Raw genomic sequence first — 26,562 nt, 5'->3', positions numbered from 1 at the left:
TCATTTTGGGGGAAGATATTAATCTAAGGAACAAGAATAGAATGTGGCTTACAGTTCCACGGTGTTTTTATTTTAATCTAAAGAACTCACTGGGTACAATGAATAGGTTGGTTTCCGAACAATAAGATAATAAAGTTTTACGAGAAAATGTCAATGTGTTAAAGAACAGCACTATGAGTATTTTATCTATTTCAAAAATCAGAAGCAAACGCCAAATGTAGAATCTTAATAGAAACTTACCAAAAAATTTAAACTTGGGTACACAACAGATTCACTGGGAAACAGCTAGTTCATAATTACAGCTTTGTGCATCAAAGACAAATTTGCAAGTACTATGTCATATAGACACCTCATGTAGTTACATTAAACACCATCTGACCAATAATGATTTCTGCCTGCCCTAGGCAATTTGAACATTTGCAGATGTGAAAGTTTTCAGATCATCAAACACCAAACCGGAAGCAACAAACCAACTGATGAAGAACATTAACCCAAATATGAACAGTTTTAGTTGGTACACAGGTTTTTAATGCTATTGTTTCAAACAAAACACCAAGCACTTCAGCAGTAGAACTTAAAACTCTTTGGCAATAATGGTTAGACAATTTTGAAAAGAAACCCATCCTTGGGGAGGGTGTGGCATAAACCAATTAAGTGAGATAAAATATTTACATGAACCCCCAAATTTGCCTATTCATAAAAAGATTATTTTTAGTATTCCTTTAATAGATCATTCTGTATCATACTTGAAATTACCAAATTTCTTCATAAGAATTAATTCTCTAATTATAATTTACAAGGGATGTTTTGAGCACATTTAAGTCTCCACGTTCTACTGAACAGAGGTTGGCTTTGGGATACTTGACGTTCTGCATGTGACTTTTTTTTTTTAATCAACAGTAGGGGATCGTGGGAATCTTTAGGATGATCTATTTTCAGATACGCTGTTTGCATGACTGCTTCTAAAAATGAATATACTTTTAAAAGAATAAAAACTAATTTTCATCATTCTAACAAACTTCCCTTTCCTTCTTCAGGTCAACTCTGATTTTAGAAATTCAGTATTAAATGGGTTAATGTGGCACTAGCTATAATGAGAAGGAAGTGTGGCATGGCCAGTCTATAGCACAGCAGCTAGGCTAGAGGTTTACCTGTGAGAAGATCTGGATACCAAGCAGGACTTCAGCAACGCAATCTGTAAATGATGCCCACCAAAGCTGCAGAATGTGCAGATTTTTTGTAGATTCTCTAACCAACCTTTAGGATTTGAATAACCAAGTTCTGTCTTGATTCAGTGTGCATCATTTCCAAATTCATTTCACAAGATCTAAAATATTTGCAGCAGTGACAGCTTTCAAGTGTTGTATAATTTAGATAGTCTTTCCAGTATACTCTCAAATCATCTTTCAGGGGGAGTAAACTGCACTTCAGCCTGTGCTGAAGAACAGAGCCCAGACAGCCTAATATAGTATTGGCTCTCCAGGCTCATTTACATTCACTTGTCATTTATTTTTCCCAAGGCCCAGAGATGTAACAATGAGTCTCAAGAAAGTTAACATATTAGTAAAAGCTCCCTCCCAGCGCCTACCACATCTTTAGTTTAGCCACAGAATCCTACCTTAAATGGTACCCATCTTTTCTACTACCTAAGAATTCCATCAGATATTCTGTATGAGACTGAAACTCTACCAAAATCTGCACAGTTTTGCACCTGGGCTTGAGTTTTAACCACACACTGACATTTGGGAATCAAGACAGGGCAAGGGGCAGCCCTCGTTTTAGTGGCACAAATATACAAAGTAAACTCTGCTTTAAATTAGAAAAGAAATTAATGTCACAGAATGTTCTCCTATAAAAGATATGTAGTAAAGTAATAATATCAATAAAATAGCTATTACTAAAGCAAAGCTTTCATCAATAAGCTTCGAGAACTTTGAAGGAGGAGAATGGCTTCACGAAATGGTAGTCCAGGTTCCCACAGTGTGGACACTGCTGGACATTGCTGTACTCAGAGAAGTACTGCATCCCGATCCGTACGTCGATCACAGGCTTGCCACAATGCTTGCAGTTCAGACGGGCCTGGGGGAAAAGACAACATGAGCCACCTTGCTCCTGGCTTCACAACACTAGTCAAAAGCCATCCAGTCAAAATGCTGGGAACTGACAGAGATTCAGTGGACAGCTCCATCATTAGCAGAATCACGGCTTGCACATCTAAGATACATATGTTGGCATTCATCCTCCTCCTAAAGATTACAGATCTCAGCTTCTTTCCTAATATGAGGCACCTACTAGTAAGAAAATTCTAAACTGTACCAACTACACATCTCTACCAAAGTTACCTAACCATAATCACCTATCCTCTGGATGTTAAGCAAGTGGCTAAAACTGGCTCCCTGCACTACATAAAAAAGCTTTCCTGAAGAGTCCAGGTTTATTTCAAACACTCATATACACTTTTATTTAAGTCTATGTAACACTGCTTTTGTTTATGTAAAAATAAAATTTCCCTAAAAGATCCAAACAAAATCAGCAACACAGGCAGGAGTGGTGTGTGTATTCTGAGACTTCTGGAATTCACTAGCATATGCCATCTTCACCTGGGCCCTGGCATCTAATGGCACAATCCTATAGCTGTTCAGCAATAGATCTGGGAGTGAAGTGGATAGGCAGAAATTACAGAATAAACAGTCAATTTAGATCCTTTCTTAAAGTGTTCTAACAAATTTGTTCTCCAAGTACTCCTGTGAGGGAGTGGAACCTGCATCCAGATGATGGAAAGGGGCGCACAACGACAAACACCACGCCAAGGAAACACAGCAGCTGGAGTGTAAGCCAGATGTGCTCCAGGGCACATCTCACCTACACACGAACCATCCTTTGATAACCTCAAATGAACGCCTTTTTAATTACTTCGTCCCTGAGTCTGAAATGAAGTTCTCTCTAATCTGTTATTCTTTCCTGATAACCAATTACTGCTTTTTGGCTCAGACTTTATCTAAAGATTACCCTGGATTCCTTAGTACTATCTACAACCTATAGCCTCGTGGTGAATATTTCCAATTGATTAATAATATGTAATTATAAATAGTAATTGAATAGGTTTTACATTTCAGCTGGGGGCCAGAAAATATAGTCTTGGCACATATTGTTTACAGAATAAATATAGTGTTGACTAAAGGGCTGGTGGGCAGGATGCCATTGTGTATTTCTCTCTGAACATATAGAAATCTCATGGCTTTCAAAATGTAGTAGAAAGAACACCAGAATAGGAATCACATGTCTTAGTAACAACTGTGACACAGTTGTGTAGACCTGGGCAAAACATTAAAAACTTGAGTTACTCGTCATAAGCACCCATTCAAAAGACTGAATGTGCTCTGCAAGGCCCCATGCAATACTGAAGCACCACGAGTTTTAATGTGATCCAAACCTTTGTTCTCTTCCTCATTTCCTTAATTAAAAGGCTAAGCCTCCTGCTTTATCGTGTATGTGCAGAGAAAGGCACCACTTCCTTTGGTTTCTCTCATCTTAGGAATGGACACTCAGGCACAGTGGTAACCATAAAACATGACAGTGAGTAACTAGAAGATTATGGTAACTCATTTCCAAGGCTAACTGCGTTTGGAAATGTGGTGAGACCAGTAGAAGAGCAGAAAACTAGTCAACCTTATCCAAAACCAAAAGACAAAAAAAAGAAAGCTGTCCACTTTGTTCATGAGCAGATTACTCTTCCAGAAAGTACTAGAATGTGGAGAGAGAGAGAGAGGGAGGGAGGGAGGGAGGGAGGGAGGGAGGGAGGGAGGGAGGGAGCAAGAGAGAGCGAGAGAGAGAGCGAGAGAGAGAGAGAGAGAGAGCGAGAGAGAGAGAGAGAGAGAGAGAGAGAGAGAGAGAGAGAGAGAGAGAGAGAGAGAGCGCTGAACTACTGTCTCTGCCAGTCTGTGAACCAACAGTGGTAATGATACAAACGTTGTTTGTAACTGAAAGTGCAATATTCATTATTTGTAAAGGATACAGGCTGACACAACCCTAGCAGAAAACTTTGTTACCCAAAAATGCCCATCAGGGGATTATGTAACTGGTTCCTCCTTAAGCACGTAGAATACTAAATTCAGGTATTGGAGATTTTTATCTTCTTGGTTTCTACACCTTATTTAATGGGGTTTTGTGTCAGCACCTCTCGCCTTTCCTTTTGACAGCTACACTTTAGGTGCTCCTAAGAGTCAAAGAGCAACGTTACGGCTTCTAGAACTTTAGGAATTACAAATCTTTCTGGTCAGCCCAACACAACTTAAGATAGAGATGCTAGGGTTTTGGCAACAGCTCACAAAAAGTAAGAAAGAAGAAAATTTTGACTGTTCTAGAAAGAAAACTTTCCCTTTCAGTTTAAATTATAACTTTTTGCTATAAATGTAGTACAAATTAATCACACAAAACAAGAAAATTGCAGGCAAACAAAATGAAAAATAATGAAGCTATGCATAAAAAGCTAAGCCCCAGGCAAACTGATTGGCTATAGAGCTCAGCAGAGAAAAAGAAACACTGTTTTTTGCTGTTTCAAATGGAAACAAGGTGGTCTGCTGTTTTGCACCATGCTTTGGCTTAACAGATGAAAAAACCCTCCATGTCTACTACTGCATACATCCCTTTGACTTCATAATGTTCTACCTCAAGGTAACAACTCAGGCACCTGAATTCTTTACTCTCAGAAGCACCTTCACCAAGCCCTCCTAACAGCCTCAAAGAAACTAAAAGGCCACCTTTAACTCTCTAAGTTAATTTGGTGACAAAAGTCTGAAGTTACCCACTGTACCCTCACTTCAGTTGATACCAACCTGACAGCAGGGAGAGGCAGCCAAGATGTCATAGGTGTACATGGTGCCCAGCTGGTGCCAGCTGCCATCCCATCGTGACTTGCACTTGATGCAGATGATCTTGTGAACCCCTTCTAGGCAGTCCACACAAACTGCATACAGATGCATGAGTCTCCCTGCACGCAGAAAACACAAGGCTGAGGGTGGCTATGGTGGAAAGCAACTTTATCTCCAGCGGTGATAAAAAGCCCCTTATCATCAACAAAAAGCAAACATTTTATTGTATGAATAAATATAAAAAGCAAGATATATATCACGCATCCTTAAGCTGTCCTGTTAGGATAACAACAAATGATTGCTATCAATTTGACAAATTCAAATTTATTCACAATACACTTGCTTCAATTTACTTTTCTAGAATGTGCTGCTCAGCTTACATTATCTGTCCATCCACATCCAAAACACAAACTCACATGCTCATAACTAGCCTGTAATAACCAGGATTCTCTAGAGTATATGTGTGGCATACAGTGAACCAACATGAACAAATAACATTAGTCTGATGAGCCATAACCCACAAATTTCATCCAAAAATATTGGCCTTGGTATTGACAGCCCAGAATTTTACAACAGCCACAATTACTATGTTAACTGTCTTCATTCCCAAAACTGCTCAGCTATCACCACAGCTAATTTAGGAACTGGAATTATATATTAGTTTTGATACGTTAGAAGTCTAATATATTATTTACTAGGCTTTTAAAAGTTACCACCTCATTCCTTCACTGTCCAGGACTGTTTACAAAGGAAAGAGGTCATCCAAATATATGAAAGACTAAGGATTCAAATAATTAGTCAGCATGTGCAGGATCGTCCTAGGCAATATTTTACAGCAACACTGCTAAGAACAGGGTACACTCTAGAACACTGCATGGTGCCTTCCCATCCAGAATATGCTGCTAACTGCCAAAAGTCGGACTAAGGGTTTTTACCATTTACTTCCAAATACCACCTCTCTCTTCCTTTTTCAGTGCAAAGGCACCTAATAGCCCTTAGAGGGAAGCTTTTCATTGCATTTGTTTACATGGCCCTTTTCTTCCTTGAGAGCACAAGCCACACCTCAATCATCCTTGTCAACTCAGTATCCAGCACAATGTCAGCAACGTGAAAAGTTCTGTGGGCTGAGTGAATGGATGGAGCATGGTAACCACCAAAGACACTATAAACTGTGGGATGGGAGTTCTGCCTAAACCAGGAAAACTGGGAATAGCTTCTTGCAATAGTACCAACCTATGTTCTAAGAGGGAAAACAAGGTCTCACATGCCATACCCACTGAGTGCCTGGGACCAAACCCAAAAGTCAATTCAATGATCTATGAGCCACTGGAACACTTCATTTCCATTCTCCTCCTTAGTCCTACTCAATACAATGCTCAACGATGCATCAGTGCTGCTAGTGGAAGTTAACACCAGGCACAGAAGGTGCTGGTAACAATGGCTGTAATGATGAAGACAAGTAATACTTGCTGTGCACTTACCAAGGGTCTGCCCTGTGCTGTGAGTGCTCCATCCACCATTTTATTTAACTCTTGTTGCAATGCTACAAAGGATTCATGATTGTTATTCCCATTTCAAACAGGAAGGACAGAAACTTAAACAGCCTAGGTACCTTTGTGAGCTTACAAAGAAAATAAGGAGCCAAAACCAGACTCAATTCATGTCTATCTTGACTCTTAACTTTGTATGCAAACAAACTATGGGAAGCCCAAGTCCAAATTTAGTTTCTAGATTTGTTTTACTATCCCACAATGTCCTATACAGAGTCTGCAAACACAGTCCTAATAGCACAATCACATGATACACAATAGTAACAAAGTCCAACAAGTCCCTCTTAACTAGACCAATCTTACTTATGAAGACTAAACAAAACCATTTTCTGAATCAGAGAGCAGGGTCTGGAGGCAGAGCTGAGGAGGGTACAGCAAGGGAATAGCAATCTAATGAGCACAGTAAACATCTCAGCAACATATAATCAACTGTGATCTGCGCAATCCCATGGCCTAGAATGTGGCCATCCTGCTGGAATTGGAAATGATTTAAAAGTATGGTTGGGATAAGAGCTTGCTATAAATAAGATCACTCAGATTTCTGCGGTATAGCAATAGAAACACTGGCCCATGACTAATGCATTATTTGTGGTACTAGTGACATCTCTAGTATTCATTAAACCCCTTACCACAGATTCTAAAACCAGCAGTTAGTTCTTGGTAAATCTGGCAAAGGTGTGTATGCTTGCGCAATTACGTGTGTGTGTGTGTGTGTGTGTGTGTGTGTGTGTGCGCGCGCGTGCGCGCGCGCACGTGCATGCAAGAATACAAGTAATCCAAGCCTATCTAATTTTTGCCTTTCTCTACTCTCCCTGATCAACACCTTCAAGATTTAGTCTTGAGCTCTATCACAGCTGCTTCCTCTTCTCTTTTCATTTAAGAGCTTTTTATTTCCAAGATTTAGCCACCAATGTTAAAAAATAGCTCCCACATGTTCATCCCAATGCTTATTTCTAACTCTGCTTGTGAGATACGTCCACAGAAAGTTAACTAAACATATACAAATTACCTTACCATCTTTCCTTTAAAATTGGGGATTTTCCCAACCTTGTCTACTCAAGCCTATTAAAAACACCATTTATCTGGTTTAGAATCAAGATGAACTAAAGAAGACCCTTTATTTTTACAGTCAGAGTCTCAAAATCTGTAAATTTCCTTAAGTCTCCCACAGATATTGCTTCTTTTTAGTTCCCACTATCTTCACACAGTAGTTTCTTATCTTCTGCATTCAGATGTGACAAAGCTTCAACTCTGTCTCTCGATCCAAAACCTTTCAAGCAACTTTCTGGGTATATTAGTTTTTTTGTTTTTTTTTTAAATGCAGTAAAACTTCTAAATTTATACTCATAAGAACATGACAGCTCTACTATATAACAAGGACACTTGCTGAACTATGTTCATAGCAGCTTGATTCATATTAGCCAGAATCTGAAAACAATCTAGATGTCCCTCAACTGAAGAATGGATAAAGAAATTGTGGTACATTTGCACAGTGGAATAATACTCAGCTATTAAAAACAAGAAAATCATGAAAATTTCAGGCAAATGGATGGATCTAGAAAAGATCATCCTCAGTGAGGTAGCCCAGACTCAGAAAGATACACATGATATATACTCAGTTATGAGCAGATTTTAGCCATATAGTACAGGATAAACATACTCCAATTCACCGACCCAAAGAAGATAAGTAGCAAGGAGGAGGGGGGAGGGGGCAGGGTGGATATGCTTAAATCTTACTGAGAAGGGGGAGCAGAATAGATAGCAGAACTGATTACAGAGGAGGGAACACAGAGCGAAATGAGGGTGTAGACCACACCTGGGAAGAGCGAGGTGGGGTGGGGGTAGGGGTAGGACAGAGGGTCTACAGAGAGAAGAGAAAGCATGTGCAAGGGCATCTCTGTGACAAGCTGGAGACCTAAGACAGGGTAGGTTTCTGGGAGGACAAAGGGGTAACTCTAGCTAAGACTCCTAGTAGCAGGGGTCATGAAGACTGAAAAGGACACCTTCCAACTAGATAAGACTCCTAGTGGAGGGAGGGAACACCAACCCACCCAGAAAAACTTTGACCCAAAATCTGCCCTGCCTACAAGATGCACAGGGATAAACATAGAGCAGAGATTGAGGGAATGTCCAACCAATGCCTGGCCTAACCTGAGATCCACCCTGTGGAAGAGAGCCAACCTGTCACCACTAGCGATATTCTGCCATGCTTGCAGATGGGAGCCTAATATAGCTGTCCTCTGAGAAGCTCCACCCAGGAATGGATTGAAACAGATGCTGAGACTTACAGCTAAACATTGGACAAAGTGTAGGGAACCTTGTGGAAAAGTGGGGGAAGGATAGAAGGACCTGGAGGTGATAAGAGCTGCACAAGACCAACAGTGCCAACTAACTAGGGTCCAGAGGGGGCTTGCAGAGACTGAAGTACCAACCAAGGACCATGCATAGACTAGACCTAGGTCCTCTACACAGATGTAGCCTATGGGCAGCTCAGGCTTCATGTGGGTCCCTTAGTAAAGGGAGCAGAGGCTATCTCTGATATGGACTCTGTCGACTGCTTTTTGATCACTCAGCTGGCAGGGCTGTCTCAGTAGGCCTCAGGGGAACAGGATGAGCTCAGTCCTGATGGGACCTGATGAGCTAGGGAGGGTGAGGGGGGTTCCCCTTTTCTGAGGAATAGGGAAGAAGGAGAAAGAATGGGACCAGGAGGAGAAGAGAAAGGGGGCTACAACTGGAATGTAAAGTGAATAAATAAATTAATTAAAACAAAAAGAATGTGGCAAAGGGTTTCTTTGGTTTAAAAAAAATCCCCCCAATCTGCTCTCAACATCTACTCATTTTTTACTCTATAATACTCCTAAACAAATGGTTCTGCTCATGTCCCGGTCACAGTCTCGTTGGTTTTCTCTTAACAATCATCATTCATACTGCCTTCTTTCCTTGTGAAGAACCAAACCCCAAAACTGACACTTTTTCCCTAGGAAATCTTAGAATGCTCGATGTGCAAGATATACATAATGCATACATATTACTTACTAATTCCATGCATAATGCTATTGTTCACAGCCTTGTTTTTATATACTAAGATTATGCACTGATGACCCCCCACCTAGCACATGCGCAAAGTTTGGCTAATGAATACTAATGATGGACATAAAAATAAAGGTGTCCATCACAAGTACCCTAATTCATTTCCATAAAGTATGGTGCAAGCTTTAAGGGGGAAGAATAAAAATGTTTCTACCCACTTCCCTCTAAAATTACTAGCAGTTATGCGAAATAAGAAACAAAACCACAAATTCCACCTCTAAGAAACAGGAAGAAACCTAACTCCCATCTAACTGTATTTCTGCCATTAGCCATTCTGTTTCTTAGCCTGGGAAGGAAGGGTGTTCTCTACGCTTGCCAGCTTTAGCTGAGCATATTCCATTCTATACTTCAGAGGTCAGTTGCTGTTGACTCTGCAACTGAATACAGTCATACAGCATTTGTCTTTCTGGGCCTGGCTTATTTCATTTAATACTTATATACTCCAGCTTTATCCATTTGAATAAGTTCAAGATGAATTCTCACCCACTGCCAATGGCATGTAGCAGAGCCATTAGAAAAAACAGCACAGAGTTCCCTCAAAAAATTAAAAATTAAGCCAGGATGGTGACTCATACCTTTAATCCCAGCACTCTAGAGGCAGAGCCAGGCTGGATCTCTGAAATTGAGACAACCTGATACAAAGCAGACCCTGCTTCAAAAATGAAAACATAAACAAAAGTTATGAATTACTTATTAATAACAGAACATGTGATGACCTGTATAAAACTTAATTAGGATCACCATATGATCGATCCAGTATATATACTACTGAGTATATAGCTAACGGGAATGAAATCAGTGTGTCAGGAGTACTTATACCACCATACTCACTGCAGCATTGCTCACAATAGCTATGGAATCAAACTAAGAGTCCATAAAAAGGTGAATGGACAGAGAAAATATTTTATGTATATACACATACATACATATTCAGCCACAAAAGAAATTTAATCATACTGCCATTAAATGGATAAACCCAAAGGACAATAAGAAATAAGCCAGGCACAGAAAGATTAATACCATGTGATCACATAGTTGTGCAGTGTAGAAGTACAGAGTAAGTACAAAGGTTACCCTAGAGCTCAGGAAGGAAGAGAGGGTGGGGTGGGTGGGAAGAGGCTGATGGACAAATGACTGTCCAGTTAGGAGTAAAAGTTCTACTGTGTTGTTGTGCTGTAGTAACTATAGTTAACATTATATGTTTTTCAAAATAACTAGGGTCTTGAATGTTCTTATGACATAGATTATAAATATGAGGTGAATGGTATCTTCAGTGCCTTCATCTTATCAACACATAATATAAATAGGCATCAAAACATTATGCTACAATCTATAAATATATACAATTGTGTTTCAATTAAAACAGGATGAAGGTGGATATAGATTATTACCCATTCCAGCTGGGGCATGAGACACCAACCATTCTATCACTGTTGGATAGATATAAGAAACTATCCTAACCAAGTCTGCCATGGATCTGTGAGAGCACTTTAAATCCCATGAGGACAATAGACTTTGGAGTGTTCCACCTTATCACAAAAACTAAGTCAGAGAACAGGCAAAACACCCAAACAAGACTACTCCCTAACTTCAGCTCTTTTTTCTTACTTGGAAAGATAATAAAAGAAATCACATCTGAAAAACAAGAATGTGGTATTATTTTTAAAAGCCCCTGGTGGTACTTGCTTTTAATCTCAGCATTTGGGAGGCAAAGGCAGGAATATCTCTTCCAGACCAGCCTGAATAACATAGTTGAGTGTCTCAAAAAATAAAATAAAATCCCTGAACATTCAAAACATTAGAAGAGAAATCCAAGGAAATGTTTCATATCCAGAAAAGCATAACAAGGTAACAGGGACAAATAACAGATAAACACAAGGACTTTCTCTCCCACCAAAACAGGGGTCGGGAATGTCAATCTACGAGGTACAATGTCACATGAACAGGAGCTCCAGTAAGTGAAAAGAGAGGAATTTATTAAAGAAATAATACAAAAGCAACTTTTCTCAAAGGATCTAAGTTTATATATTCAATGATCTAAGACAGCCCAATGAAGGGAGAGGGGCTAAGAAACACATAATGTGGGATTTCAGAACACTAGAGATAGTAAGAGAAAAATCAAACTCTTTAGAGGATAAAGATGGAGGAGGGAGAATAAGAATATCAGACTCAAGACAGTAACAACCTAAGATAGGAGATAATGAAGAAACACTTCCTAAGTTCCCAAAAGAAAACATTTGTAATTTAAAGGACTGTATTACGCAGCTAGGTAACAATCAAGTCTTAAGAATGAATGAAGGCATTCTCAAACTTCCAATGTCTCAGCTTGTGAGGGGAAAAGAGAGAGAGAGAGAGAGAGAGAGAGAGAGAGAGAGAGAGAGAGAGAAAAGACAACACTACTTAAAGCATGGGAAGTACACAAAGGTTCCTTCAAGTCCAGCAGGTTCTGAGTTCTCCAGGGCAGAACAGAGTATGGGGATGAAAGCTGTCAGAAGAGAGAAGAAGGAGGAAGAAAGAAGAAGGAAGAAGGAAGAAGGAAGAAGGAAGAAGGAAGAAGAAGAAGAAGAAGAAGAAGAAGAAGAAGAAGAAGAAGAAGAAGAAGAAGAAGAAGAAACTTGAGTGTGTAGAAATGCTCTTAAAAAGTGATTTACAAAGCTGCTAGATGAGAGCAACCACCCAGTTAAAACAAAAATAAATACACCACTCTCAGGCACTTGAACCTTCAGATGCTAAACCAACAGTCAGTTCTCAATAATCAGTCTTCACAAGACTGTGATTCTGCACCAAGCCTCCAAAAACCAAAAAATATCCGAGGCAATGGAAAGATGAAGAAATGAACTCTAATTTTAAAAAGCACCCCTGTAAGACTGTCCCTATTATGAGAATAAATATTTTGGTTCAATACATGCCACAGAAATACTAGGGATTCATCATTAAAGGAGAGAGAGATGTAGTCAATCCATCTTAAACACCAGTCTTATCAAAAGATAGTATCAAAAACTGGTGACTAAAGACAACTGTATTTAAAATCCTGATGTCAAAAACCTTAAGGAATCACTTAGTATTTTAAAATGTTTAACTCTGGGGGTGAAGATAGCAGGGTTTAGTGAGAAGATGACAGTAGTCATTTTTGACACTGTAGCATACTGTTAAAGTTATGAACTGTTATGCATCTCTTCTTTAGAAGTTCAGCAGTTTTAATTCCATGCCTATACTTCCCAATTCCTTGACAGTCAAGTTATAGCTAAAGTGTATGTCTTTGTCATACATATAAGCTGACCACTACTGTCCCCTAACCAAGGACATGCCTGGGCTTTCAATTCATCCACCCTTTTCCTTTTGATGTTATCAACAGCCATGTCCTTCACAATTTTAAAAGTATTCAACTAATACGTAGTCATATTGGATTTCTTATTTCCTGCTTTCCCTGTTTACAAGGATTACAGCCTGCTGGGCACATTAAAGATTTCATTCTATTTCACAGCAAAGAGAATAATGTAATTCCTTCTCTAAATTTTCACCTGGTTGTGAAAGCTAAACATCAGTTATCCTTTCTTCAAATTAGCACAGAACAAGAACATAAAATTATCATCCGGGCCAATTGTACCCAGTACAGTGACATCAGAGTACAAAAACCACCAGACACTGGGATAAACTGAAATGCTCATGCTACCTAGCCCCTGGCCGGAACAAAAACACATCAGTTATGATTAAATAAAAAACAGTGCAATTCCACTTTGTTTGCTTTGGGGGTTTAACAAACAGAAAAGAGGCAAGGTGAATCAACACCTCTACCTTGAAGGTGACATGGAACATCGTATTCGATCTCATCATGTCTTGAGGGGCTTAAGAACAGAGTTCCATCCACCAGCGGAAACTGTTCAAACACAGGGAGTGCCCGATGGCACAAAGCACAGTTTACAACATTTCTGTGACTGGCACTGAGGGCTGCGAGAATGAACTTCCGTAGATCCTCCCCTTGGCCCACTTGGGCATCGTCTTCCATCCGCACATGGAAAGTGTTCAGCTTATGCCTGGGGATGTGAGTGAGGAGTTCAGAGAGGTCCAGTCGCCGCAGGAACTGTACAGGAGTGTCAAAGTGCCCTGCCCTGTGCACAGACAGACCAGCCGAACTGTAATCAAAGTGGGCGTTTCTGAACATGTGACCCCCGGGCATGGCCTTTCTGTGAGGCTCAAGATGAATGGCATTCTTTAAGAACTCCCCAAGGTATCTGGAGGAACGGGGGCCACTAAAGTGGGCTGGGGAGAGGACAGAGTAGCCAGTGGGTGGGGACTGGCCAGGGGAGCCACAGGGGGAGCGGGCCCCATAGGCCGCTGCACTGACTGCCTTTTCCTGGGAGTTCTGCCTGTCCATGGAATGCCGCCTTGGAAGGTCATGGTTCAGGCCTTTCTGGGGCTTGTTCAGGGGCCTGCATTTTTTTGTCTCCTCCCCAGCTTCCCCTGGAGGCCTCGCTGTGTTCTTCTCTGACCCAGACTTCTTCTTTTTTTCATCTTGCATCCGCTTTACCTGGTACCAGTCTGTGTCCTTTTTTAAGTGACCCTGCCCACAGCGGCAGGAACAGAAGCGGAAGGCGAGGTCATAGCCCTTCTTGGTCCACATGTTCTGGCGACACTGCTTCTCATTCCAGCTGCGGGCCCTGCCAATGCAGTTGAACTGCACCAGGATGCTGCTCTCCCACTCATAGAAGCACTGCAGATGCATCCAGGTGCTGCAGGGGCAGTGCTCGTTGTTGCACACCACCTTTTGGTAGTCATCCTTCTCCAGGTCCACTGGCCTCCCAAAGCTGCAGATGAGGGGCGTTGCACAAGGAGCTTCTGAAAGAAGAACAGAAAGAGAGACTCAGTACACAGGACACAAGGGCTCCAAAGGGCATCAATCCATGCCTGCTGGTCATTCAGGCCAGTTACACCCCCCACTGGAACAAAGGCCAGGCAGATTTACAAACATTCATTATTTTCTTCTGATATGATGCTGCTCCAAAGAAACTTATTTTCAGGTGGTGGTGGCGCACGCCTTTAATCCCAGCACTTGGGAGGCAGAAGCAGGAGGACCTTTGTGAGTTCGAGGCCAGCCTCGTCTACAGAGCAAGTTCCAGGACAGCCAGAACTCATAGAAACCCTGTCTCGAAAAAAACCAAGCAAACAAAGAAACTTATTTTCTATTATTAATTATCTCCTGAAAAACATACTGGTAAGTTTCCAGAAGCCCAAATCTTTCATAGTTCAATCGTGTGCCAGGCCTCATGACAGTACAGGATAACGTTTTCTCAAGCTGTAATGTGACAACAGACAGTACCAGAGCTCCTTTCACAATTTGTCAATGCAGGGCAACTAGGAAGTAATATGAAGCTACTAAATCAACCAGTTCTGGTGGTATCTTCAAAAGGGCCCTCAAAATGCTTTATCACCAGGCCTTTTAGGTTGTCCTGAACAGCAAAACATCATTGAGAAAATAGACCAGCTTCTTCTCAACTTTTCTTCTACAGTCATCCGATATTAATGCCAGGATGTCTGGTCAAACTAACTGTTGGCCTACACATAGCTCCAGTTATGAAGAAAACCACCATTCTCCTGAAGCATAGAAACAGAAAGCAACAAAGAGGTATTTCTTCAGTCTTACATGTTACCCATGCAGGGTCCAAACAGCTAAGCAGATCCCCAGAAATGCAGAAAACATAATAGCACCAAGGAGGCCCGCTTCTGAAAAGGTAAATTATATGCATGGGGACCAATGGTTACCAGATTTTTATAGCTTCTCAACATTAATCTAGCACCTGGGCTTAGAACGTGTGTTCTACAAATGTCAGGAAGACCTGTGATAAAAGCATTCAACACCATCGGTGGGTACCAGGAAGGGTAGAAGAGAAGGATCAAAGTGTTTCTATGACAGTGTAGCTACTCTGCAGGATACTATGAGAAGTTGCATATCATTACACACTTGTCAAAATCCATAGCACATAAACACCAGCAGTGAACCCTAAAGGTTAGCTATAGAATTCAGTGCTATTATCTATCAACATAGGTTCAAGACCCAATTTATACAGAACGTACTGACAAAGGCGTGAGTGGCTCCATTTGGAGTGGAATAGGGGGTTACACACAAATTCAGCATACTTTCAATTTTTCTCCAACCTGCTCTAAAAATAAATATTTTTTAAGTAGAGGAAGAGGAAGATAAGTAAGTTTTAATTCCAAGGAATACTAGCCCTGAGAGAGTAGGCTGATTATTTCATTTGTATAAATGTATACAATGTGTATATTTACATTTAAATAATTGGTAGGTTATAATTGTTAGTAAGAAATACACACATCTGAAAATATATGCTTAGTCAGGTACTGTGGCCTACGCCTCTAATCCATTCACTTAGGGAGCCAAAGGCAGGCAGATGTCTGTGAATTTGAGGCTAGCCTGGTCTACAACCCAAGTCCAAAGTCAGCTAAGGCTACACAGAGAAACCTGTCTGGGAAGAAGGAAGGAAGGAAGGAAGGAAGGAAGGAAGGAAGGAAGGAAGGAAGGAAGGGAGAGAAAGAGAGAAAGAGAGAGAGAAAGAGAGAGAAAAGAAAAATACATGCATAGAGTTCACAGTACCTAGTATAACAGGCTTATTAATGTTGTTCTTATCATTACTGGAATCCTTACTATATAGCTTATGGCACTATTATTTGTTAAAGAAGCTTTGCATGGTAATAGCTGAAGGGGCTAACATGAGATTGTAAAACGTGTATTCACACTGTAAAATTAAGAGCCTGGCTGGAGCAGAGCAGACACTGCTTTGGCCAAAAGTAGCAACTGCTAGTTATATGGGCAAGGAAGTAAGTATGACTACCTGTTCAGAAAAGACCAGCATTTGCAGCACTCAGGAGACAGAAGCAGGGATGTCTGTGATTGAAGCCAGCCTGGTCTACAAAGTGAGTCCAGGATAGCCAAGGCTATACAGAGAAACCCTGTCACAAAAAAGAAAAAACAAACAAGACCAGAAACAGGCTTCCACAACTGGTTTCTTTGCACTCCTACAATTTTCAATGTAATCCATTACTCCCCTAAATTCCATTCTGCATTTCCATGTTGTTCCCCTTTTGCCTCCTGTTCCTCCAAAGGACTAGTGCTTAGCATTTCTCTCTTGACTTCCTTAAAAAGAAACTAATAGCAAGATTTGCTATTCCTTAATAAGGGAACTACCGGCATTTGGACAATTCTTTGTGGAGTATGACTATCTAGCACATTACAGGAAGTTAGCATGACTGGATGCTCAGCATTGAACCTATATAACCCCATCCACCTCAACTTCCTATGATTTGGGGGTGGAGTACTCTGGCTTGACCCCAGGTCTTGGTCCATGCTAGGAAACTAACTGTTCTACTGCTGTGCTGCACTCCCAGGTCTAACTGGGAACCTTTGGGCTTGATCACGAAGGTTCCAAGTACCGCACACAGGCATTTAGAACACACCTGCTGTAAATGAGATTCTAAAGAAGCACTCTGAGACTTAAAAGTTGTTTCAGATTCCATACCCATGGTGGTATCACTGTGAAACTTCAGACAGGCAGGAGAGGAGTTCATGGGTCAGATGGAACTGTGAGAGCCTGAACTGAGAGAGTAATTGTCAGATATCTGTCAGTGTATGGAACACAGATGAACAATGATCTGATTGGCATCCTTGTTTGGGACCTGATGAGCAGGAAGTACCTACGTGATGGACAAGGTGACTATGACCGCAGCTCAAGAGAGTTCAAATGTAGAGTACAGATGGAATCACACATCCAGAGATCCTGCTTAAATCCCTGGGACCCAAGAGACATGCAAGGAGAATATGAAACATGAACATAAACATGAGATTGGGAAAACAACTGTGGGAAGTAAGTACTAACACCAAGGACAATACAAAAGTCCTCTACAGAGAACAGTAAAGTAGTAAGAAAATTCACTGGAAAACAAGAAAATACGTCAACTTGGACATATTTAAGCATGGAGGTTAGTGTTATATACTTGAACACTACTGGCAATTTGGGGATTAGAGTATTCCTGAGGTAGGAGCTACTCTGTGCTTCACAAGATGTTTAGCTACATCCTTGCCTTCCACCCCATAGCATTGCCATGTCCAAAATGACTACAGAGACTTCCAGATAGTCTCTGTAGGCAAAATGACTGGTAGAGAACCACTAGTAAGCTAAGGCCAAAAAGCTCACAGAACGAGGAGTGAATCAAGCACTGCCATCTCTATTAGGGCTGTTCTTGTGGTGCAATTAAGGGATGTTAAAGAGGCAATGGTGAACAAATGGTGGGTGAGATTAAAAAGGTAGCAAATATGTGCAGATAACTCTCTGGGAAACTTGAGTGTAACCACAAAGGGAAGAAAGGCCAATAGGAATGGAACAGGGCACAGCGAAGGCTTAGACCAGAGCATTTTCAGGACTGTAGGACAACTCAAAAGGCTTGAAAACACAATACAGGGAACAAACAAGTGATCTCTAGTTTCCTCAGAAACCACCACCTCACCACTGCCCAATGGATAACTAATACAGCATCCCATCAAATCCAACAGCACAGGTGGACATACCCTTAAAAATCTGTGCAAATACTAGCTATTACTCCGGTATTCTAATTATATCCTTCATAGTGAGATGCCAGGGCCTCAGCAAAACAGCCCTAAATGACCACTGTGGCTTCTCCATCTGCTCCTAGGAGTTTACGTCCTTAATCTTCATTTGTCCAAATCCCGTTTTGTACAAGAGAGTAATTCATAAAGTATTAATTCTGCCATCAGAATGCCTGCATACCAGTACCATTTACAAAAGTGTTCCTCCTTCCCAATGGTACAACCTTTTAATAAAGTTCTTTCCGTAGTAGTGACCCCCAACCATAAAATTATTTTCATTGCTACTTCATAACTATAATTTTTCTACTGTTATGAACTGTAGTTTAAGTATGTATTTTCTGATGGTCTTAGGCGACCCCCATGAAAGGATTGTTCAACCCCCAAGGGGGTTTCAACTCACAGATTTACAAGCTAGGTTCCCTTGGACATGTTACTTCTTTTCTTGTAAGTTTCTTCTATGGAAAAATGTAGATAAAAAAAAAAAACCTTAGTTGTTAATGATGACAAGTGTATGCATATACACATGGTGCTTAGGACAGATAGGGTGTGATATCTACTAAACCTTAGTTAGCTCTTCCTGCCTACTGCTTCAAGGCCCACCTCCAGACACCAACTGCACCACCAGGCCCAGGCCTTTTTCAATCAGGAGCTGAATAAAATTGCACTAAAAGACACTGTCATGTAAAAGTCACACATGACAAAAGCAGAAGGAAGAAAGAGCTGTAATCCTAAATGAAAAAAGACTCAAACATACTAAAGCACACTAAAAAAAAAAGTATAAGAATGGTTTATACTGAGTAAACTAACTATAGGCCCCTGGACTGTGTCCTTTAAAATGTTAGTCAATTAAACAAAGTTCAGTTGCTTTAGTCTTCAGCTCTTCAGAGGGACAGCCTTACACAGCAAACCTCTGAAATGTAATGATCACCAAGACATATGAGCCCAGAATTAATTAAAGGAGGCTGCTAATCTCTTCATTCCCAATATTCAGAATGCAAACCCTGAGTTCATTTGCCTTAAACAAGACAGACTAAGGTAGACTAATAAGGAGAAATTCTATTTAGATCATTTCCCAAAGCACAGCAGATATACTTAAATCTGAATACCAAGCACCTCCTACAGAACAGACCTTTGAAGCTGAAGAGTCAGCAAATTGTACTAAGAGCTCTAATACAAATATAAGGAAGGAACACACAGGAAGTCCAGAGCTCTACCCCACGTCCCTGTCCCTTTAGCAGCACTCATCACTGCCAGTCTCAGCTGCTTTCTGCCTCCAAGTTTCTACATTGAAAGGCCCTGCCTTTCAGTGCCTATGTGTGTACACAGCTGGATGCTCCTCATATATTCACATTTGTCCCCACTGTGGTAATGTGAGAGGGTATGGGATATTTAGGGGGTGGGGCCTAATGGGAACTGTGCTCTTGGAAGGAAATTCTTATCTCTTGGAGCAATAGTATGATCACTGGGTTGCTGTCTTTCTTGCTTTTGTCCTCAGTAATACCTCTAAAATTTAATCACAGTACTGGCTGACTGATGTCCTGTTCATGTAGTATTTTTGCCATTACCATACAGCCTAATGTGAGATAGCCAGAAGGACCCTACACAGAACTGGACCTATGTAGGTACCATACCTCCAAACCTAAGAGGTAGATAAATAAAAGTTAAATAAAAGAGTTAAATAAATAGAATCTTCTTTGTAAGTAGCCTGCCTCATGTATTTCACTATAGCAATAAAAAGCTGACTAATATACGTCATTACTCCACCTTGTCAGTCCTGCATGTTTACACATCAGCCACTGTAATGTGACCTTGTAGCTAGGCTACAAAAACAAATACAAAGTCAAGAGCCTGCTTAATATTGAGTAATAAATGCTGCATATTCCTCACTCTGTGACAAACTTCCAACCCCAGAGTGAGGATGGGAAGAAGCAGGAGATTAAGCAATAGCGTGCTTAGAAATGGTAAAAGGAAGCGCACACCACACTGGGAACAAGCCAGGAACTTTTGTTTGCACCCTCATCTCTATGCCATCTCCCCTCCCCCTGTCCCCATGAGCAGGCAGCAGAAGAGCAAGGAAGATGGGGTAAGTGAGCTAATTCTGCTGCTGACCTACACCAAGCCATTCATCATCTGCAAAATAAAAATACTCATCTCAGAGGTATGTATTATTTTATAAACTACAAAGCACCATTATATTATATATTGTTTTCAACTACTTCTATCATAATTTTATACTGTGTGCCTAGCTCCCCAACTAAATGCAAACTGCCCCATTTTATTTCCTATGTTTTGTTTTGGGGATACAAATAAGTGCTTAGAAATTAAGTGATACCACACTCTTCTCCACTTCCTAACCAAAACACCTAGGAAAAGATTGACTCTTATAAACAAAAAACAAAACAGCACCAATAGCATTCCAAATCATTTTAGTTGTATTTTTAAAATCCCTAACTCTTTTCTTGTTTTGAAACAGGGTCTCACTATGTAGCCCAGGCTGTCCTGGAACTGGCTACATAGACCATGGCAGGCCTCAAACTCAAGAGATCAGCCTGCTTCTGCAGATGCTGAGATTAAAGGCATGTGCCACCTACAATCCCTAATTTGTAAGAGAACAGCAGTCCCACAACCATATAAATGGGATGAACTAACCAAGCACAGCTAAAACCCTTTAGTAAAGAAGAGAAAATCCACATTCAGTGAGATCATGTTTCATAACCATAATAATCTAACAAGTGATACTGAAAATATTCTTGTACATTGTCAACAATGTTAAACAATACATACGTCTATAGAGCTAAGGAACTAGTACGGCACTTGCTTTCACTCACAAGTATACATGAGTTTGAGCCCCCAGTACCATCATAAAAGCCAGGTGCAGTGGTCCTAATCTGTAACACCAGTACAGGAGGGAGAAGGTAGGCAGGCAATCCTTAGAGCTTGCTGGCTAGCCAATCCAGCCAATCAGGCCTGTGTTTAGTGGAGTACTAACTTGAAAAATAAAGTGGATACTGATACAAATTCCCATGGTCAACTTCTGACTTCCACATGCACACAGGTATATACACACAAACATGTATACGCATGGACCACACACACCTTCCACACACAGCACATATATCCTCTCCCTCCAGACATGTGTGTAAATCTTCCTGTGCCTGTTTTCACAATTCATCGTTTAGTACTCAGGACCCAGCTTCTATTTCTCCCTGCTCAAGAGAAAACATACAATTTTTTTCTTATGCAATCTTGCCCATGTCATTTTGGGAAAATTCCAGAAGTTTCAAGTTTCTACATCATAGTAATAGGGCTAAGGTTACTTGGCAATCTGTTTTCTCTCTCCAAGGCCCTCATCCTATACACTGCCTCTTCTTCAAGCCTAACAACCTTTTAGAGGGTCTGGTAAACTGCAAACACAGAAACAACTGCTTAGGGGACGCCCTCCCCAAACTGACACATCGACCACACAACTCCTGCATCTAAGGGAGCACCATGGGGACAAATGGCAGAACAGCAATGGACCAGGGCATCTGCTGCAAGACTGTGCCTTCTATTCTTAGCAGGGAGGCTACACCCATTAAATCTCAACAATATTGGCACCTAAATAAAACTTACATAATGTCAACACTAGCTGACATGTCAGTATGGATGAGGGATATCGCACAAGGCCCCGCCCTTAAATGAAGGGCTACAGGCAATCAACAGCTGCTAGGAGGAGAAATCAGTCTTCTCCAGGCACAATCCTCCTAACAGATTTATCTAAATCACGTAGTCATCCCTAAGTACATATATAGAAGAGTAACACTAAATGGACTAAGCTGTTGTATGTGTGTACATGTCACATAAACGTGTGTGTGTGTGTGTGTGTGTGTGTATAAATTAAAGAGGTGGTCATGAATTTGAGAGAAGTAGGGGTACACAGGAGGAGTTGGAGGGGAGGGAGACAGGGGTAGAAATGACAAAGTACTCATATATGAAATCCTCAAAAAATTCTAAATTTCATTTTAGAAGCTGTTAATTAAGTTTTACTCCTTCTAAAGTCTCTGATGGAGTTGAAGCTCAGATAGTTTAGTCTTACAATTAAGCTTAGTTGCTCAGAGGTTAAGATGTTTTTAGGTCTAGATAGACATTTTAAGTTAATAGAAATGAGATATAATAGATATTAGTTTACATTCAGAATTTTAGACTCACCAAGATAGAAAGATGTTTTCTTCAAGGTTGCCAAATACAAATAAGCAAATCACTATGAATGTAACATTTATATAATTCCTGATTGTTTCATGGTCTTCCTGCTGTATATAGTTTATTTTATTTATGTGTAATAATATAAATGTATACGTAAAAAAAGAAATATAATAAAGGAAAAAAAACAATAAAGAGTAGTCATTTACTGCTCACCTATAAACCCCATCTAAAAAAGTCTTAAAGCCCCCAGTCATGCTAACTTTACCACAAATAAGACACGGCTGTTTTCAGGATTTTAACTGTAAAACTGAGTTCTCTCTACCCCTCTTAAAACAATTTCAAGCATCCCAAGCATATTGAAAGCTAGGTGGGGCTAGGTCAGGAAGATCATCTGACGTTATAAAGGCTTTCTAGACCTTCAAAATCTGTGGTGGGGAAAAGGTCTTATGTCACCTTGTAACCCTGTGACTAGGAAATTTAGTAGGTATGTAATAAATATTTTTGTTGATGGAAGAAATGGACCAAGCAGATGTAGCACTTTGGAGCAGATGATGTGCTGGTAAACAGAGACAGAGGAAGCAGGCATACCCAGTCTGTCCTTCCTTCCTTCCTTCCTTCCTTCCTTCCTTCCTTCCTTTTCTTTGTCACCTCAATTCCTCAAACAACAACTATGTGCCCAGCATTCTGTGCTCATAATATCAAATATGAATTTCAGGATTTTTGAACAACTCCATGTCAAAGTAGTCTCTCTCACAGCATGAAATCCCTGGTAACTGCCTTCAGTTTCTAGCTTCAGATGTTGGAGTCAGCCTGTGCAGCTTTCGATTCATCAGTTTTCAGGCCATGGCCAAGACACTTAACTGCCTCATACCACTGTTTCCTTACCCATAAAATGGCAGAGACAACAAGGCCTATATCAAAGGGTCTCTATGAGTAATAAACGTTACTGAAGTAGTTCAAATAGAGCTTAATACCTATTCATTTCACTTTAAGCAATACTGCTAAAAATTCATATTATTTTGCAACATGCTGTAAAAAAAAAATCAAGAAAATTGAGTTCATAGCACAAATCCACGAGGTATCAACCTTCTTTCCACATAGGCATACTGCCTAGACTCACAGAGAGTGTAGCATCTTCATTTTCTTTCTGAATATAACTTATAACCAACTCCCAATGAAAACAAGCATCTATAGCCCAAAAAAGCAACCAAAAACCTACCCAACCCCACTTACGGGAAATGAGGTGCTATTCTCTTAAGGTTTTTTTCAGCTTATTTTGGATGAATAATACCTTTGTAGGGGCCCAAATAAAATTGGGGGAAATGGTTAAGCATTCGTGGTCCCATTTCTAAATGATGAGAAATTCCAGACTTAATAGGAGTCCTCTGTGGGATAGTCTGAAATGCTGGACCAATTGGGGGATTGGAAGCTTTCTTCAAAGCTGTCCTGGGAGCTATGAAGAAAAAAGGAGGAGGAAGAAAGGAGGAGGAAGAAGAAGGAAGTAGAAGGAGGAAGAAGAGGAAGAGGGGAGCCCTTTTGGCCTTGGACTTTTAACTTTTGGCCTTTTCCTTCTGAGATGTGAGCTGAGTAGGAAGGTCAGCTGGGTGCTCTCTCTGCCTCTCTGAGCTAGCAAGTTTTTTCACATTGGCCTCTGGCTCCTGAGTCTTCATTTGAAAAAAACAAAACAAAACAGAATAATTTGGTATTTTAGTTTCTTTAGAACAACACCCTACCTCAGGAATTCCAACGGCTGAAGATGCAAAAAGGCTTTACCTCTTGCCTAGGCTGTCCAAGAGATAAAGCTGTTGACTGTATTATTATCTGGTAGTGTAAGCAGTAAATACCAGCTTCCTCTCACAAAATACAATCAATATTCATTACTATTTAGTATCTTCTAAAAGCTCAACTGAGAAGCAATTTTAATTCATATTCCATAGATATGATAATCACAGTAACTAAAACAAGGGACTATGGAAAAAAAGCATAATATATTCCCAAAATACTTGTCTTAGCTTGGGTATTTATTACTGTGACTAAAAAAATACCATGACCCAAAGCAACTTGGGGAGGAACAAGTTTGTTTGAGCTTATAACTTTCAGGTCACATTCCTCCACTGAGGGAAGTCAGAGCAGTAACTTAAGGCAGGAACTTGAATGCAAGAACTGACGCAGAGGTTCTGGAGAACCCTGCTTACTGGCTCAGTGCTTGCTCAGCCTGCTTTCTCAGTGCAGCCTAGGACCACCTGCCGAAAGATGGCACCACCTACAATGAGCTAGGCTCTCCCACACGATCACTAATCAAAAAAAAAAAAAAAAAATCCCACAGGTTTGCCTACAAGCCAATCTGTTGGAGGCATTTTCTCAATTAAGGTTCCCTGTTCTCAAATGACTCTATAGCTTGTGACAAGTTGACAAAAAAATATAGCCAGCACAACGCTTTAAAATTCGAACTGTAGCCAGGCGTGCTGGTACACACCTTTAATCCCAGCAGGTGGATCACTGTCAGTTCGAGGCCAACCTGGTCTACAAAGCGAGTCCAAGACAGCCAAGGCTACACAGAGAAACTCTATCTTGAAAAACCAAAAAAAAAAAAAAAAAAATCACACTGTAAACGTCACACAGGAAATACTTAACAAGTCTGTCAGAGATAAATGCATAGAGCCCTCACACTTCTCTAATAGGCAGTCTGCCCTACAGTGTGACATCTTTTTTTTTTTTTTTTTTTTCCCCAGTGTGACGTTTTAAATCAGTCCTGGGTTTTTGTTACAGGATGTGACACTGGGGACATTAAAGTGTGGGACTCCTATGCAAAAATAAAATAGACTTCTCAAGACAAATGGCTAAGATCTGATTACTGGGTCTCACTGTTTCATCCCTTGGACAAACTTCTTGTAATAATGAGAGCAGAAAAAAAAATAAATGTGGTTTATTTATAAAAAAAGATGCTGTCCTTAACATTGTTTGCTTTTACAATGCCAATAGTTACATGGCCAGTTTTTTGGTTTCTTTTTTTTTTAATGTACTAAAGACTGAGCACACCACTACTTCTGTTTGTGCTAGAACTAAAACTAAATTTGTGACCTAACTCTTCTAATGGCATAGGCTAAGCATCTTACCTATTAAGTAAGTCCCTAATATTAATACTCTCTGTGATTATTTACCTTATATTATGTATATTTTTGAAAGACAGTTTAATTGTGGAAAAGAAGTAATAACTAAAACAAAAGTATCTTCATCACCTGCTTTCATAACTTGCAATTCAGTTTTACCAAATATGAGTTGAAATCTGTACTTGTTAGGTGCCAAAGTTCTAGCTCCCATTTTTCAAAGCCAGCCAGAGAAGGGTGCCACCTGGCTGGCCTCAGTGCAAATACAGTGAGCATCCTTTCCTTTGCTGTAACACGTAACTTCAAACCCTGACAGCCCAGTAAATTTATTTATTTATTTTTGAAGCAAAATAGTAGTATGGAAGACAGAAAATAAACACAAATGACTCTTGGGAAATACTGGTCGTATGTTTGTGCTAATATGCTGACACCAGCACTACCCACCTCCCCTTTTCTACTTCTAGAGTGAACGGAACACAATAAAATGACAACCTGAATCTTACGCATCATAGCTGATTATGGCTATATTCAAGTTAGTCACTTAAAAATATTATGGATATAAAGTCAAATTTCTTTTTAATTAAGTATATGCTAGTAAGTATAGTCAACAATCAACTTTTGATATCAGACTGAAAACAAACAAAAAAAGTCTAACTGTGATAAAGGAGCCACGCATGGTGGCACACAGTTGTAATCCCAGAATTTGGGAGGCTATGACAGGAGGATCAAAGATTTTGAGTTCAAGGCCAACCTGTGCTACACAGTGAGAAACTATCTCTTCTGTCCTCTCCCCCCAAAAACAGGTGAAAGTAGAGTTCAGTGTCATATCCTGAGTTTCCCCAGCAAAAAAGTAAATGAAAAGTAAGGGTAAAGGATGAAGGCAGAAGGGAAAGGAGAAAAGAAAATGAAAATAAGTAAAATTCAGAATGACCTGAGTACCTGGCAGTAGAAGTCACTACAGATAAGGACTGAGATGGCAGCTTGACTGGATTAATGAACACCCATGGCATTAAAGCACACCTTCAGGCAAGTCTAGGAGTGTTCCACAGAGGTTTGTCAGAGAAAAGACAACCATTTTTTCTCATGGTCTTGGGCCCTACCAACTAAGCAATGGCATTCCCCTTTCTCAACTTTTGGTCAGCACT

General features: G+C 40.4%; 1 protein-coding gene across 1 annotated transcript in view; it reads right to left on the bottom strand.

The window, feature by feature from the left end:
• Positions 1-247: 247 nt before the first annotated feature.
• The window catches only part of Heca (hdc homolog, cell cycle regulator), a 43,745-nt gene continuing 17,430 nt past the window's right edge, over positions 248-26,562 (bottom strand). Inside the window, exons 2-4 of the mRNA XM_051164594.1 lie at positions 13,307-14,347; positions 4,836-4,990; positions 248-2,079 (exon numbers count right to left, since the gene is read on the bottom strand). Of these exons, the coding sequence (XP_051020551.1) occupies positions 1,915-2,079; positions 4,836-4,990; positions 13,307-14,347 (1,361 nt within the window). The 3' untranslated portion in view covers positions 248-1,914. The remainder of the gene's footprint in view (positions 2,080-4,835; positions 4,991-13,306; positions 14,348-26,562) is intronic.

Source organism: Acomys russatus, chromosome 21 (assembly GCF_903995435.1).
Source record: "Acomys russatus chromosome 21, mAcoRus1.1, whole genome shotgun sequence".
Lineage (NCBI taxonomy): Eukaryota > Metazoa > Chordata > Mammalia > Rodentia > Muridae > Acomys > Acomys russatus.
The sequence above is the reverse complement of the archived record's forward strand: the minus strand, read 5'-3'. Positions and strand labels throughout refer to the sequence as shown.